Raw genomic sequence first — 16,684 nt, 5'->3', positions numbered from 1 at the left:
TGATGGATATCTACTAATGTAAGCTGCCATTTAAAAATCCCTGGGTCAGGGGCTAGAGAGTTAGTATAGCAGGTAGGGCGCTTGCCTTTCATGTGGCCAACTCAGGTTCAATCCCCAGCACCTCATCGAATCTTCTGAGTCCCACTAGGAGTAAGCTCCAAGTACCACAGGGTGTGGCCCAAACTCCCCCCTTCACCCCCCCGCCCCCATCCTCCATGCTTCCCCCGAAAAAAAAAAAAAACAAAATACTGCTTTGGGTAGGGAATGTAACTCAGTGGTAGAGGGTGTGTTTTGTATGACTGAGGCCTGGGTTCTATTCCTGACTCTGAGGTTTATTTTCCTCAGAAAAATAAAAATGCGAAAAAAAAAAAAGCCATTTTTCTATCATGACTTCTCATTATAAAACACACTGTTCCTCAGATCCACACAAACTACTCTTATCGAGACTTTCTATCCTTTCCCCTTCCTTGAAACATGTTTTGCTTTCAGTCTTTTTATTTATTGGAGATTGCATGGTTAACAGTCTAATCTGCCTGAAATTGATTCTTAGAACCTTTAATATCTATCTGGATGAACTATCTGATACCCCAGCCTTCTTGTCTTTTGATCACCTCATCTTTATTCTTTTACTTCAGTCTTCTAAAATCTAAATAATATGTTCTAGATCTTGGCACCAGAACTTCTTCCCAGTCTAAATTTTGATTTTTTAACATCCTATTTTATAATCACTGCTACTATCAGTAATAATTGTGTTAATCAGATAATCTTCATGGCATAGTTCCTTGACCCTATTACCTTTTTTATCACATATAAACTCCTTTCTGATTTTATAACCATTTATTTACTTCTTCAGCAAGTGTTTACCCAGTATCTCTCAAGTGCTCACATTGTTCTGTGTACTAGGATACAATGGTGGATTAGCGCCATTCTCTGCCTTTATTTTCTGATAAAGGAAATAAGACCCCCTCCCCCCCAAATTAAAATGTTTAAGATATTTTATACATTGTGGTAGGTGGTATACACTTAGAAATAAAGGATGCTTTGCTAGAGAATAGCAGTTATCCTTATTGTAGTGTTTTTAAAAGAATTTGAATAGGGTGACATTTCAACCAAGACATGAAGGATGTGGTGTCCAGAGACCAAAGAGCTGTTTGGTACAATACATGCTAAAACTCCAAAGCAAAAAAAAAGAACTTGTTGTATTAAAGTCATAAATGCAACTAGTATTTAAAAAAAAAAAATTTTTTTTTACAAGTATTTTTTGAAGGGTAGAATTAGGGATGGAATATAAGAGGTAAGGTAAGCAGGGCTTTTATTGATCATATAAGGAATAGTTTGAATTTTATTGCATGTATAATAATACATTTGAAGCTTTAAAGCAGGGAATGACTTTTTTTAATATTCATAGAATATTTGTTATACTTATATATTTTATAATGGCTTGTGGGGGGTAAGACTAGAAATTAGGAGCATCCAGACTCCCTGCCAGGCTGTCTTCACGGTGGCAAATTGGAGGGGGGCAGGTGAGTTTCCCTCCCTGCTACAACAGAACCCCACCAGCTAAAAACCTCCAGAACTCAATCATCACCATCCTTACAGCCGCTCTCCACAGGCCCATGAGTGAATCTTCAGAGAAACCCAGGTATGAGGGACCCGTGACTGAAATCTCCAAGCTTGCTTGGAGCGGGACCGGGCCTCCTCCTCCCATCTCCCAAATTTATCAGTAGCTTGGTAGTCACACCCACAAACTGCCCCTGGAACCGTATAATCTCATTAACGGACATGATCTAGAGACTCAGAAATAAAGCTCCCGGAAGAGAGTGGCATAGGCCTCACCCATGAGTATATCTGCTGTGTATTAATTGTATTCTAAATTTTAGAGTTCCTGGAGCATGTGGCCTCATTTGCAGCCATGCAACCTCTCATACTCTACACCACTGATGTACCAAGAGTAGCACACAGAACATACATGTTAGTAATCTCTTATACAAGGGCTTAATGGTTTCAGGATGAAATGCAACAGTCTTCACATACTTTCCTCTAAGAAAACTTCATTGGACCATTTATAGCAGATTATTCATAACAATCAGTACAAAATTAATTGTTTCAGTTCTGCTTTGGGGAGGCACGGTTTGGGATTTGGGGTGGAAACATTCGAAATATGGTGGTGGAAAGGTGCAATAGTGGTGAAATTGGTATTTGAATATTAAATGTAATGAATTGTGAACAACTTTAAAAATAAGATTTAAAAAAAGTAGAAACTAATGAGTTGATTGTTACAACTACAATTTTACAACTACAATTTTGTTACAGCTCCTACAATTTTAGGTAGGAGATTGTGCACTAGGATAGTAGAAAAATAAATTGATGGGTGTGGAATTGGATAGGAGATGAAGGAAGAAAATAATGAATCCATTTCTCACATGAGAACTGGAAATATAATACTGTATATTAAGTAGGGCTGGAGCGATAGCACAGCGGTAGGGCGTTTGTCTTACAAGCGGCCAACATGGCCGACCCAAGTTCAATTCCTCCACCCCTCTCGGAGAGCCTGGCAAGCTACCGAGAGTATCTCGCCCGCACGGCAGAGCCTGGCAAGCTACCCGTGACGTATTCGATATGCCAAACACAGTAACAACAAGTCTCATGATGGAGACGTTACTGGGCCCGCTCAAGCAAATTGATGAACAACGGGAAGACCGTGACCGTATATTAAGTAGGAAAGTCTAGAGAAGATAGTGCATTTTTGAACATGTTTGATTTGAAATGTCTGAGTCTGGTCCAGAAATAATAGCATTTTTTTTTGGAGGGTGGGGGTAGTGGCAATTCTTGGACATAAAGTGTACTACTTTTGGTGCTACTCACAGTATACTAGGTCTGGGGTCTTGCAGTTGTAAGACTTCAGCTTCAGCCCTTTGAACTATCTCTGCTTATTTTTAAAATTTTTACTTTTTAAAAAATTATTATTTATTTATTTTCCTTTTTGTATCACACCCGGCATTGTACAGGGGTTACTCCTGGCTCATGCACTCAGGAATTGCTCCTGGCAGTGCTCGGGGGATCATATGGGATGCTGGGAATCCAACCCTGGTTGGCCACATGCAAGGCAAACGCCCTGCCCACTGTGCTAATGCTCCAGTCCCAAATTTTTACCTTTTTAAGTAAAGTAAGTAAGTAAAGGCCCTCCCGTTGATCATCGATTTGCTCGAGCGGGCCCAGTAACGTCTCCATTGGAGACTTTGTTGTTACTGTGTCTGGCATATCGAATACGTCACGGGGAGCTTGCCAGGCTCTGCCGGGCGGGCGAGATACTCTCGGTAGCTTGCCGGGCTCTCCGAGGGGCGGAGGAATCGAACTCGGGTCGGCCATGTTGGCTGCGTGCAAGGCAAACTGTCATTTACAAAGTTGTTCATTGTATGATTGTTTTAGGCATTTAGTATTCCAACACCACCTGTGTGACCTTTCCTCCACCATTCTTCCCAGTCCCAACCTGCCCCCTCAGGCATATAACAAATTAACTTGATATTCCAATAAAACTTAAGAACTGGCAAATAGAATGATGAGAAAATAAATCAGTGAGAACCAACTAGTGATTACTAAATAATTTTGACCTATATTACTATATGTAAATAAGAAAATTAGAACCATTTAATACAATATAATAAAATGCCTATTCTCATTCACATATATATGTTTTCAACTCTGGAATCTAAAGTATATTACATTAAATTTTATTTCGTACTTGGATCTCATGGTAATAATCATGTCTCACTTATTAATCTTTAAAGCAATTCTGTGTTAATATATTTTGGAGCTTACATGGAATAGGTAAGGCCTATATATGTAAATTTTCCCCTGACACTTTATATCTAAAGTGTAGTTTAAAAAGTTGTGATGATTTGTTACAGGCATTCACTATTACAACACCAGTCACACCACCATTACACCTTCCTTGCACCATTATCTCCAGTTTTCCCCCCACCGCTTAAGACTGTCATCCCCATCCTTTGAGCTATCTCTGGCTCCTCTTTTTTTTGGCATTCCCTTTTTTGTGTGGTGCCAGGGATTAAACCCAGGGACTGCCATATACAACATTGGTGCTCTGTCACTAAACCTCATTCCTGGCTCTCTGTGATCATCTTTGTTTTTGGGCCACTCTCAGGAGCTGTCATACCTTACTCCTGGCTCTGTGCTCAGGAGCCACTCTTGTCTTTGCTTGGGTAAGTACTTGATGCTGGGGATTGAACCCAGGTTAGCATATGCAAGGCAAGTGCCCTGCCTGTTATGCTGTCTCTTTTTTTGTGCTGTCTCATTCTTTTTTTTTTTTTTTTTTTTTGGTATGGGCACCTGGCAATGGTTGAGGGCTTTTTCTGGTGATGCTTGTGTAGACGGTATAGTACCATAGATCGAACCAGGGCTTCTGCATGCACAGCACACACTTTGAACTATATCCCTATTCTCCCTTTCTCTTTCCCTTCCTCCATTCTTTCCAAATTTTGGGCCACACCCATCAATACTTAGGGACCTCTGCTTGGGGAAATTTCCCAGTGGTACTCAAGGAACCATACAGTGTCAGCCCCCAAACTCAGCCTCTTGCAGACACAGCTTGTGCTCCAGCCCATTGCTTTATCTGTGATTTGAGAATAACCAAAATCATTTGTTCTTTGTGGAGTGGAGTTGGAGGAGGGGTCCACACCTGGCAGTGCTCAGAACAAAATCCTGGCTCTGTACTCAGGGAACACTTCTGGTGGGACTTGGGGAGCCATATGGGATTCTGGGGACTGAACTTGGGTTGGCCGTGTGCAAGACAAGCACCCTCCCTGTTGTATATCACTCCGGCCCCCAGTCCAGATCATTCTTAAGGATATAGATAGTATTTTAAAAGTAGGAGCCAGTGCTATTTAAAAAAAATCTGTATAAAAAGATGAGGTCATTAATGTAATCATATAACTAATACAGGGACTACATGTGTTTAATAGACATTTTTATTCTTGGTGAAACAGTAACAAGCTAATTCATGGAGGATTTTAGGACTTGGTTATTGAATTTTCTTATGGATTTATATTAATAGTTTTGTTTTTCATTTCCTTGGCACAATTTTCTAAATTTATGTTCTATAACTAAACCATAGACTGTTAAAATACGGTGGTTGGACTTGTTCATGATGTGTTTTCAGGATTCATAAAATTAAAAAGGAATATAAAATGCTATTCCAACTGCCATATCTAATAATACTGATTTAATTGTCTGCTAGGTAATTAGTGAATCATTTTGAGACTGTTTCAGTTATTTTTTGCTCTATGGCAAATGGATTTAGATCTGCCTAGTTGTTAGATTTGTGGTGGATGCTTTTGGCTTATATATCTGGCTGTTGGTTTAACAGAGGGTTTGGTGGACGTTATTCTCTATCATCAACCCGATGACAAAAAGAAGAATCGGGGGTTCTGCTTCCTTGAATATGAGGATCACAAGTCAGCAGCACAAGCCAGACGCCGGCTGATGAGTGGAAAAGTTAAAGTATGGGGAAATGTAGTTACAGTTGAATGGGCTGACCCTGTGGAAGAACCAGATCCAGAAGTCATGGCTAAGGTAAATGCAGTTATTTGGGATGAGGGTATGGCTATTGTTTAAATTTTTGTACTTAGAATAAGGTTCATTTTTTTTTTAAGTTTTATAATATAAATACAAACTGTAGCTCTTGATCTTACTGTTTAGGCCAGGACTTGGTTTAAACACCAAACTTAAAAGTCCATCTGGTTACCCAGATATTTATGTTAGCTATCTCTTTTCCTTCTTATTAAATGTGCAAGGGGAGCTAAAACGAAATTCCTTTTATTATGTATTTCTGATTACAGCATTTATGTAGGTAGTGCAGGTGTTATGAGGAATGTAGAATTTTTTAAGGTAGAAAAGACAACGTTTTGGAGATTATGAGTTATAATTGACATTGATCATGTTTTTACTTTCTTTTTACATGATCTTGAATTTTATTTTAATGTATAGTTTTTTTAAATTTCTTTTTTGAGCCAAGCCTGGTGATGCTCAGGGTTTACTTCTGCCTTTGTACCTCAGGGATTACGGGATTCAGGGAACTATATGCCGTACTGGGTATCTAACTTGGGTCAGCTGCATGTAAGGCAAGCATCCTACCTGCTAGACTATCTGTCCTGTCCTCAACATATGGCTTATTTTTGTCTTTTAAAGTTGTTGTTCCTAATAATTAAATTCCTTTTATGATTATTCTCATAAAGAAAGGCGTAGGGTTATCACATTCACTGTAACATGTTAGTGACTAAATGTACTTGGACTTTGTATTGCCTGGATTTTTGCCTGGTAAATGGTGGTATGAAGAATCCTGATTCCTAGGCTTTTCTGGGTTACTCCTAGGACTGAAGAGACATACCAGCAGTTTCCACTGCTGTTATGAGTATTTTAGTATGTGTTTTTTTTTTCCTTTCAGGAAGATAGCAACTCTATGAGAGATGTAAATTTTGGTGAGATTTTTCTGGACAAAGGAATCTCTCTCAAGCTTTTATTGCAGGAAGAAGTTCTTACTCTGGCTCATTTGGAGGAGAGCACTGATTTATACCAATTTGATGAAGGTTTTTGTGCACAGAGACATCTTTGATGGTCATTGTTGCCAGTGTTGCTATTTGTGTTTCTCACCATTTGGGACCTTAAGTAATAGTGCTCCCCTTCATACTGAAGTATAATATAATGGTCGCAATGGTAGCCATTTCTATCACATTTTTGCTAATTATTGAAAGAGTGATTTAATTATATTATTTTTATATTATAAAAAGTGCAAACTACTGATGCACTGGTCCCAACATATAAAGCAAAGATGGTCCATTGAAAGCTGAGAGAAGCTCTCAGATGACTATTTGAAAACTTTCTCAGCCCTTGAGTAGATGGATGTTAAAAAAAAATGGGACTGAGATTTTAAATAGCCTTGTTTTTCTCCAGTTCTTTCTTTGAGAGGAGGATGCACCCACAGTGCTCAGGGACCATGCAGTGCCAAGGACTGAACCAGGAGCTTCTGCTTGCAAAGCATGCACTCAGATCATTGAGTTCTCTCAGGCCATTGTTCTTTTTTAGCTTGATTTTAATTCTGCTTGTTTCCTCTAATACAGTTACATTTGGTCAGATCACTAAATTTGAATTTTATCTTTGTGATAAATATTTTTGGTTTTGGGATCCACGCCTGGTTTTGTACTCTGGATCCACACCTGGCTCTGTGCTGGGGAATCATGTGCTATGTGGGTTCAGACTAGGGTTGGGATCACATTCACATGCTAGGCAAGTGCCTTCACCTTTGTACTTCTTTTCTGGCCCCTGCATAAATATTTTAAGATTTCTTAGAACTTTGAATTTACCTTATAGAAAAGGTATAGGGATAGTCTTTGCCCCGAGCAAAGACACTTTGCCATTGAGCCACATTATTGACTGTCCTATTATTATTTTCCCTATAAAACATTTAAAAATAACATTATAATGTACTGCCAGGTGTGGCTTTAGCCCTCTGCCCCCAAATAAGAATAACTAAAAATAACATTTTATATCTATTAAACATTACAACAAAGGTAATAAATTTCCTTTTTGGGGAGTGGTGGTGCACACCCACTGGTGCTCAGGACTTATACCTGGCTCCGAACTCAGGGCTTGATCACTCTTGATGGGCTCCAGTGACCATATGGGGTACCGGGAACCAAATTCAGGTTGGCCATATTTGAGGAAGCAAGCACTTTATCCATTGTACTATCTCTCCAGTTCTTGTAATAAGCTTTTTAAGAATCTAAAATAGGTAGTAATTTGCTTGCAGCCATTTTCCAAATATCTCTGCTAAACTTTCAGATTGAAATTCATCCAAACTTTTTATAGAAATAAAAGATCTTGAGATCTTATTCTGGTAACTTTTTCCCCTTGGGTTAAATACAAGTTTCAGAATGGAAAAAAAACAAACCCTTTATAAACTTGAATAAGAATGCTTGGATAAAATTGAGTATCTTTTTTTGTTTTTGGTGATTCACTGTGATGCTCCAGGTCTACTCCTGGTGTTGTGCTCAGAGGACTATGCAGTGCTGGGTATAAAACTGTAGGCCTTTGCATGCAAAACATGTTCGCAAGCCTATTGTTAGCTCTCAGGCTTGTTTTAAATTGGAATGGGGTGGGTGTAATATAGCCAGTACAATAAAGCTGCTTTTACTTCAGTCTGTCAATTTTGTAGTTCATGAGAGGTTTATTTATTTATGCATGTTCTGCCAGAGATAAAATCACCATAAGCATGGAATGTGTTTTTCCTTTGAGCTATATATCCCTGACCTTCATCGATGGTTTTTTGCTAAGTTGCATCCATATTCAAATCAACCAGATCATAACAACCTCTCTTTTTAATTCTTTGTGGGAATGGGGATAGGTTGAGGCCACACCCAGTAATGTTTAGGAACTTTTTATGACTCTGCTTAGGACCATCAGTTCTGGCAGTGCTTTGGGACTATATGTGGTATCAGGGATAACACTGGGGTCAGTGGGATACAAGACCCTACCCTTCTGTACTATCCAGTCCAGTAACTCTTTCTCAGTAGATCTTTTTTCCCTATTGAATATTTTCTTTTTTCTTTTCTGTTTGTTTTGGGGCCATACCTCACAAAGCTCAGGGGTTTACGATTGGCTCTGTAGTCAGGAATTAGTCTTGTCAGTGCTCAGGGGACCATATGGGATGCCAGGGATTGAACTCTGGTTGGTGTGTGCAGAGTAAGTGCCCTACCAACTCTACCTAATACGTTAAAACTTATGGCTTGTTTGATATATATATATATATACATACATATATATGTATATATATGTATACACACGTATATGCCTTGTTTTTATTATATATCTTTTTATATAAATACTGGTATATTTTATCTTATAAGAATATGTTACATTATTTTTTATCAGGGGGCCATCAAATCTGGTGGGGCTTCTCAGGGATCACTTAGGGGACCATTATGGTGCCAGGGATTGAACCTGGATAGTCCATATACAAGGCAAGCACCCTGGCATGTATTACTGCTTCAGCCCCTCCTTTCCTTTTTAAGTCCATGTTCCCTCTTGAACATGTATCTCTTTTTTTTTTTTCTTTTTGGGTCACACCCGGCGATACTCAGGGGTTACTCCTGGCTCACGCACTCAGGAATGACTCCTGGCGGTGCTTGGGGGACATATGGGATGCTGGGAATCGAACCTGTGTCGGCCATATTGGCTATGTGCAAGGCAAATGCCCTACCCACTGTGCTATCGTTCCAGCCCCGAACATGTATCTCTTTTTGTCCTCTGCTCTTTGTCCCAAACCATATTCTTTCTTGAACATGTCTTCCTCTTTCTCTCTCTTTCCCGTAGATGTCCAAATTTCTTTCAACACAAATTACTTTTAAAACATTGTAACTGAGAAAAGAGCGCTAAGTTTTTTCTCTTATTTTTTAGCAGTGCGTGGGAGACCATGTAGTGCCTAGTGCCGAGGATCAAAATCATGCTAGTCATTTGTACTACCTCTTTGAGAGTATTCTTTCCAGCTCCCACTATGTTATGTATTTTCTTATTTCAAAAATCAAAATGGGCATGTGGTGGGGTGGGTAGAGGGGTGGGTTTGGGCCACACCCACTGTGCTTAGGCATTACTCCTGACCCTGAAGTTAGCTTGGCAATGCTCAGGGGACCAAATGTGATTCCAGATGTCAAACTGGGGATGACCATGTGCAAAGGAAGCACAGTAACCCCTGTACTATTTCTCTGGCCTCAAAATTATATCTGAAGGTATAGGGGGGAAATTCTACTTCCTCTCCTACACCCCATCTTTCCTTTATATGCATTCAGTTTCAGTAATCTATGGTTTATTATTTTTGGTGATTCCTCAGACAAATATATAGGTTTCCTTTGTCTGCTGTTATGAATGGTTATTGATAACCTATTGCATTTACTAATCTGTATTTACTTTTTCATTAGTGTGCCAGTGTATTTAATTAAGCTATGAGGCAGTTCTTGACTAGAAGAAAGATTGTAACTTTGACTTTAAGTTGAAATTCTCTTTGAGATGTAAATAGAGAGAATGTCTTACATACTCTACTTTGACAGTCTCCATATTAGTTCTTTTTTGTTTTTGTTTTTAGGCTACACCTGGGAGTGCTCAGGGGTTACTGCTAGGGAATCATGTGGCGATGGGGATCAAACCCATTTAGCCTCATGCAAGCACCACCCTACCCACTACTATTGCTCTGGCTCTCAGTCATTTTTTGTGGATACATACATTATACATTCAGTCAATTGGATATTGGATAATTTCTTATGTTATTACAGTACTGTAGTGCATAAACTGTTACATCTGTTGATACAGGTACAGATAAATTTATACTAAAGATTTTCAGGGATAGAATTGTGCATTTTTAGTGATGATAGATAAGTGCCATATTCTTGTGTACAGATGGTCTACAGTTTTACCCTACTAGCAGTCACTAAAATATGAGAGACCTGTTTTCCTTATCCTTACCAAAATAGAGAATGGATTTTGTCTGTTGTAAAATTACATCTCAATGCTGTTAAGATTTGCTTCTTTCAGTTTATATGGGTTTAAATTTCTAGTGTTATAAGGACCAGTTCTATCTATTTTTGTTAAACATGTATTCCTGAATTCTGCCTGTTTTTCTATTCATGTTTTCTGTTGAGTGTTTTCTGGACATTTCTGACATTAAAGAAAAAAATTTATGTTTTTATGGTGGTAGTGGCAGGAACTCCATACCTACCGGTCCTCAGGGGTTGCTCCTGGCTCTGTATTCAGGAATCACTTCTGGTAGTGCTTGGGGGACCATATAGGGTGCTAGGGACTGAATCCAGGTTGGCCATATGTAAGGCAAAATCTTACTGCTGTATTGTCTCTGTCCACACTGTCACTGTCCTCCTGTTGTTCATTGGTTTACTCAAGCGGGCCCAGTAACGTCTCCGTTTTGAGACTTGTTGTTACTTTATTTGGCATATCGAATACATCATGGGTAGCTTGCCAGGCTTTGCCTTGTGGGCGAGATACTCTTGGAAGCTTCCCGGGCTCTCCGAGAGGGGCGGAGGAATCAAACTCGGCTTGGCCAGGCTGGCTTCGCGCAAGGCAAATGCCCTACCGCTGTGCTATCGGTCCAGCCCATTGTCTCTCTGGCCCCCTAAAAAGCGGAACTCTTTGAAATACAAAAAATATTAACTTTGTTTATGACTCTTTGCCATTTAAAAGTCATTTTAATATTTGAAGATACTCTTTATGGTTTTCAAAACATTTATGTCATACCATCTCTCATAGCAACATTTTATATAGAAGAATCACCCTTTTTTTCCCTTTTAGTTTATCCCAAAAATGTGTTTCTTTCTATTAAAACTTTCTGTTTGTATGTTATGAGGTATGGATCCAGCTTTTATTGTTATCCAAGTTAGTAACAGTGTTACATTTTGTTATATAAGGTAGAGAACAGGCCAGTCTTTAAATTTTGTTCCTGGCCATTCTTGTTTATTTTTCTTTTCATCTTATTTTTTCTCCATGTTATTTTATGAGCTTTAGAATCTGCGTATGGAGTTATTCCAGAGGGTGGGAGGGATAGACTTTTTTTTAGGGGGAATAAGAGGAAAAAAGAAAAACTACCTATGCTACTAAGGAGGAGGAAATGCTTTAAAGCCTGAAACTAAAATTAAATAGACAGTGACAGTGTTGTATATTTCTTTTATTAGGTTAAAGTTCTATTTGTGAGAAATTTGGCTACTACCGTTACAGAAGAAATATTGGAAAAGTCATTTTCTGAATTTGGGAAACTTGAAAGAGTGAAGAAATTGAAAGACTATGCATTTGTGCATTTTGAAGACAGAGGAGCAGCAGTTAAGGTAGAGATACTGAAAATTTTGCCTTTTGATATTTAAGTTTTGTTGTTGAAAGTTGCCAAACACATAACATGCTTTAAAGCGTTAATTAGAATTGATTTTCAGCTTTTTGCCAGCTTTTTGCCAACTTTGTACATAGCACTACTAATTTCTTTGAAGTAGTGGAGTGTAATAGGAAAGATTTCATGTTTCAAAGCTTGCATGTGATCTTAATCAAGTTAATTCTTTTGTTAACCTAAGTTTTGATAGCATGTTTCTTGAAAATATTACTAAGTCTAGTAGTCATCTCCTATGAATAAATAGGTAACAGATACATTTAGTATTGATTTTTTTTTTTGGTTTTTGGGTCACACCCAGCAGTGCACAGGGGTTACTCCTGGCTCTGCACTCAGGAGTTATCCCTGGCGGCGCTCAGGGGACCACACGGGATGCTGGGAATTGAACCCGGGTCGGCCGCGTTCAAGGCAAAAGCCCTACCCGCTGTGCTATCTCTCCAGCCCCTAATAGTGATTTTGTGGCCTTAGTTTTTAGACCTTAGGTCTAAAGAAACTGAGCAGTGTACATGAATATGCATATAATACAGCATATTAATTTTAATAGATGTATTCTGAGGGAATGGCTTTCTGTAGATTTCCCTTTACTCAGTTTAGAATGCTGACAGTGTTTTGCCAGTTTTCATAGGCACTTCTTGCATTAATAGCTTATTCCTTGGTGATAGTAATGAAAAGTGTGAAATTACTTCAATATAAAACCTGAATATGCATGCTGATGCTTTTTAAAAATTAATCTACCATTTTTTAAAAATCTAAATTATTTTTGGTCCTCCCACCTGAGGTGTAAAAAAAAAACATTAATAAAAACTTGTTTAAAAATAATTGGGAAGAGGGATCCAAATCAATGAATGCTTAAGCTTTTTTTTTTCTTTACACATTCTGTTGCTATAGTAGTTTGACTTATAATTTAGCATTTCTCATTTCTTACCTAGACTACTACTTTAAAATCTGTCTTGCAGAATCTTTTACTTGATTAGATTTATTAGTTTGCTTTTTGATAGAAGCTAATTATTGAATATAGTTTATAAAATTAACAGCGCAAGATTTTGTCACAAATATTATGAAACATAATAGCTGTGTATGTTCTAAGTATTTCTTTTTATTCAGTGTTATTAAGTTGTTCCTGATAGAAAATAATGATAAAAATTGGTAGGATAGGTTGTCAGAGATATCTATGAAGTAAGATTTCTAGCTCAGCAACTAGAATTCATATTCTCCAGGACATTTAGCAGAGAGAGTTGATATTTCATTCTTACATTTGGATGCTTCTATAAGACTCGTTTAGAATTAATAAGAATGACTCACTTGTGTGAATTAGCCCAAAACTCAGGCATCTGGGGGGAAATTAGCTTCTTGAGCACTGTTTTTAACCTTTTTCTGACTGTGGCTCCTCCTCTCCTATCACTTGTCCCCGTTGTGAGATCCTAGGCGCCCAAAGAAGGCTGTATGTCCCCCATTTGAGAAATACTAATTAGAATACTGATTTGATTTTGTTTAGTTATGTGTAAATTGCTGCATGTCCTATATAGTTAGTTCATCTTACAATATTTGTCCAAGGAAAAAAGACTATTAGGGAAACAAAAGCTATTGGTGAGGATGTGATGCTCTATTATTAGGTCACTTGAACATTGAAATGTGGCAGAGACTGTTAGATGAATGAATGTCAAGAACTTCTATAGAATTCTTTGATTACTGTTTTTTAAGTTAGTATTTAAGTTATTTGTCCACACCATATTTGTGTTCTGTTTTCAGCTGTTCAGGCAAAGTCAAGTCCTTGGCTTTCTTGAAATTCATCTTGTTGAATTTCACTAATAAACCTAATTGATGTTTCAAATCAAAGTTTTTATAAAGGAAGAGTCTTAAGACTTACATATATATGCCACCTGCTTATTCAACACATTGACTCCTAAAAAGTCAAAGTATTTTTGTTTTGTTTTGCTTTTTGGTCATACCCAGAGGGTTACTCTGGTTCTATGCTCAGGGATCAGCACAGGTTGGCCACGGGCAGATATTGTTTGGTTTCTGTTAAGGGCATTTTTCACAAGTACAGATTTGTTTCTTTGATGTAGCTAGGCTTTGAGGAGTTATTTGGGATTAAGGAGTAGCAGTAGGCAACTCTGGCAGCTCCTTTATACCTTTTTTGTAAAGGAGTGCTGAGGAAGTCTAGGAACCACTCTGTGCCTTTGATGGTTCAGTTCTTGGATCTGGCAGTGTGGGTTCATTAGAACTACATCTAGTGCTAGGGCCCCTCAACACATGCCTGGACTGCCCTGCAACCCTTTTGCTTATTTTTCAGGCCACATTAAGCTTTACTTAGGGCTTACTCCTGACTCAGCACTTACGGATCACTTGTGATGGGGTCCTGGCTACCATGTGTGGTGCTGGGATGGGCTCTTTTGCAAGATAAGCACCTTACCTCTGGCATTGTACTCTGTATGTACTATCTCTCCAACCTGTATTTTGGGGCTATTCCCACATTCACTGTTGGAGGGCCATTTCCAGTGGCGGTCAGGCTCCTGCAGTGCTGGGGATTTCTTTGAGCTGTGTTCCTAACCCATTCTTCACCTTTTGTGGGGGTAAGAGTGGGGGTGTTCCCCCTAACATGGACCACATGTTAGGGGATCAAACTTGGATCAGCAGCATGCAGCTTCCTGCAAGTCAAATGGTTTACCCCCTACGATCATCTTACTTTGTCTCAAGTGTTTCTTCTATCCTCCTTTTTCAAATGTAAAATTGGAATTTGCTCACAGTTGGTAAGATCAAAAGAAACAATTACTTAAAAAAAATACTTTACCTTTTTATATATATGTGTGTATATATATATATATACTTTCTGGCAAATTTATCTTTTGCAAGTTAAAGTAGTTATGAAGTAAATAATTTGTTTAGCATATTAAATAGCATAAATATTTTTATTTTTATAGTACCATTACTTGTAAAGTATATTTTCTAATTTTATATAGGCCATGGATGAAATGAATGGTAAAGAAATAGAAGGGGAAGAAATTGAAATAGTTTTAGCCAAGCCACCAGACAAGAAAAGGAAAGAGCGCCAAGCTGCTAGACAAGCCTCCAGAAGCACTGCGTGAGTCTGCATTTTATTAATACATCTTTGAACAGAGAATAACTAAATAATGGAAATCAAATTAATAAACAGAATCAGAAAAATCTTGAGTGAACTAATTCGTTTTTTCTTTTCTCCCTTCTCTACTGCTAGCTATGAAGACTATTACTATCACCCTCCTCCTCGAATGCCACCTCCAATTAGAGGTCGGGGTCGTGGTGGGGGAAGAGGTGGATATGGCTACCCTCCAGATTACTATGGCTATGAAGATTACTATGATGATTATTATGGTTACGATTATCACGACTATCGTGGAGGCTATGAAGATCCCTACTACGGCTATGATGATGGCTATGCAGTAAGAGGAAGAGGAGGAGGAAGGGGAGGGCGAGGTGCTCCACCACCACCAAGGGGGCGGGGAGCACCACCTCCAAGAGGTAGAGCTGGTTATTCACAGAGGGGGGCACCTTTGGGACCGCCAAGAGGCTCTAGGGGTGGCAGAGGGGGTCCTGCACAACAGCAGAGAGGCCGTGGTTCCCGTGGAGCTCGGGGCAATCGTGGGGGCAATGTAGGAGGCAAGAGAAAGGCAGATGGGTACAACCAACCTGATTCCAAGCGTCGTCAGACCAACAACCAACAGAACTGGGGTTCCCAACCCATCGCTCAGCAGCCGCTTCAACAAGGTGGTGACTATTCCGGTAACTATGGTTACAATAATGACAACCAGGAATTTTATCAGGATACTTATGGGCAACAGTGGAAATAGACAAGTGAGGGCTTGAAAATGATATTGGCAAGATCGATTGGCTCTAGATCAACATTCTTCACACACAACAAACAATTGGCTTAACTGTTTCATCTTTAAGTAGCAACTTGCTGCCATTTGTATTGGGCTGAAGAAATCACTATTGTATATATACTCAAGTCTTTTTATTTTTTTCCTCTTTTCGTAAATGCTCTTGGACATTATTGGGCTTGCAGAGTTCCCTTATTCTGGGGTTACCATGCTTTTATTGTTTCAAGCTTCATTTTAGCTTCAAAACAAACTGAGCACACTGTTAAATCATGATTTTGCAGAACCCTTGGTTTTGGACAGTTTCATTTTTTGGATTTGGATAGATACATAGGAGTATGGAGTATGCTGTAAATAAAAATACAAGCTAGTGCTTTGTCTTAGTAGTTTTAAGAAATTGAAGCAAACAAATTTAAGTTTTCTTGTATTGAAAATAACATGATTGTATGTTTTGCATTCCTAGAAGTAGGTTAACTGTGTTTTTAAATTGTTATAACTTCACACCTTTTTGAAATTTGCCCTACAAAATTTGTTTGGCTTAAACGTCAAAGCCGTGACAATTTGTTCTTTGATGTGATTGTATTTCCAATTTCTTGTTCATGTAAGATTTCAATAAAACTCAAAAATCTATTCAAAACATTACCTATTTCAAATTCAATTGTGTCCTAAAACATTACTTTATTCGTAATTCTTGCAAGAAATATTGTTTTCAAACTATAACTGCCTATGTGAGTGATCAAATTCATGCAAAATTTCTTGTCTATTCCAATATGTATTGTGGATATCAAACTGAGGATTAGCCTAAATTTTAATATTTATTCCAAATAACACTTCATTGGTGGTGTTTTCTCATAGTCTCTGAATTTGAAATTTTATCTTTTTT

At 38.4% G+C, this 16,684-nt stretch overlaps 1 protein-coding gene across 3 annotated transcripts in view; it reads left to right on the top strand.

Annotated features, from left to right (window-relative positions):
• Positions 1-16,447, top strand: part of HNRNPR (heterogeneous nuclear ribonucleoprotein R) — a 42,239-nt gene extending 25,792 nt beyond the window's left edge. For all 3 annotated transcript variants that reach the window (XM_056123103.1, XM_056123102.1, XM_056123100.1), the window contains 4 exons: positions 5,384-5,589; positions 11,745-11,894; positions 14,908-15,029; positions 15,162-16,447. In XM_056123103.1, the coding sequence (XP_055979078.1) occupies positions 5,384-5,589; positions 11,745-11,894; positions 14,908-15,029; positions 15,162-15,774 (1,091 nt within the window). In that variant the 3' untranslated portion in view covers positions 15,775-16,447. The remainder of the gene's footprint in view (positions 1-5,383; positions 5,590-11,744; positions 11,895-14,907; positions 15,030-15,161) is intronic.
• The last annotated feature ends 237 nt before the right edge of the window (positions 16,448-16,684 follow it).

Source organism: Sorex fumeus, unplaced genomic scaffold (assembly GCF_029834395.1).
Source record: "Sorex fumeus unplaced genomic scaffold, SorFum_2.1 ptg000047l, whole genome shotgun sequence".
NCBI lineage: Eukaryota > Metazoa > Chordata > Mammalia > Eulipotyphla > Soricidae > Sorex > Sorex fumeus.
The sequence above is the reverse complement of the archived record's forward strand: the minus strand, read 5'-3'. Positions and strand labels throughout refer to the sequence as shown.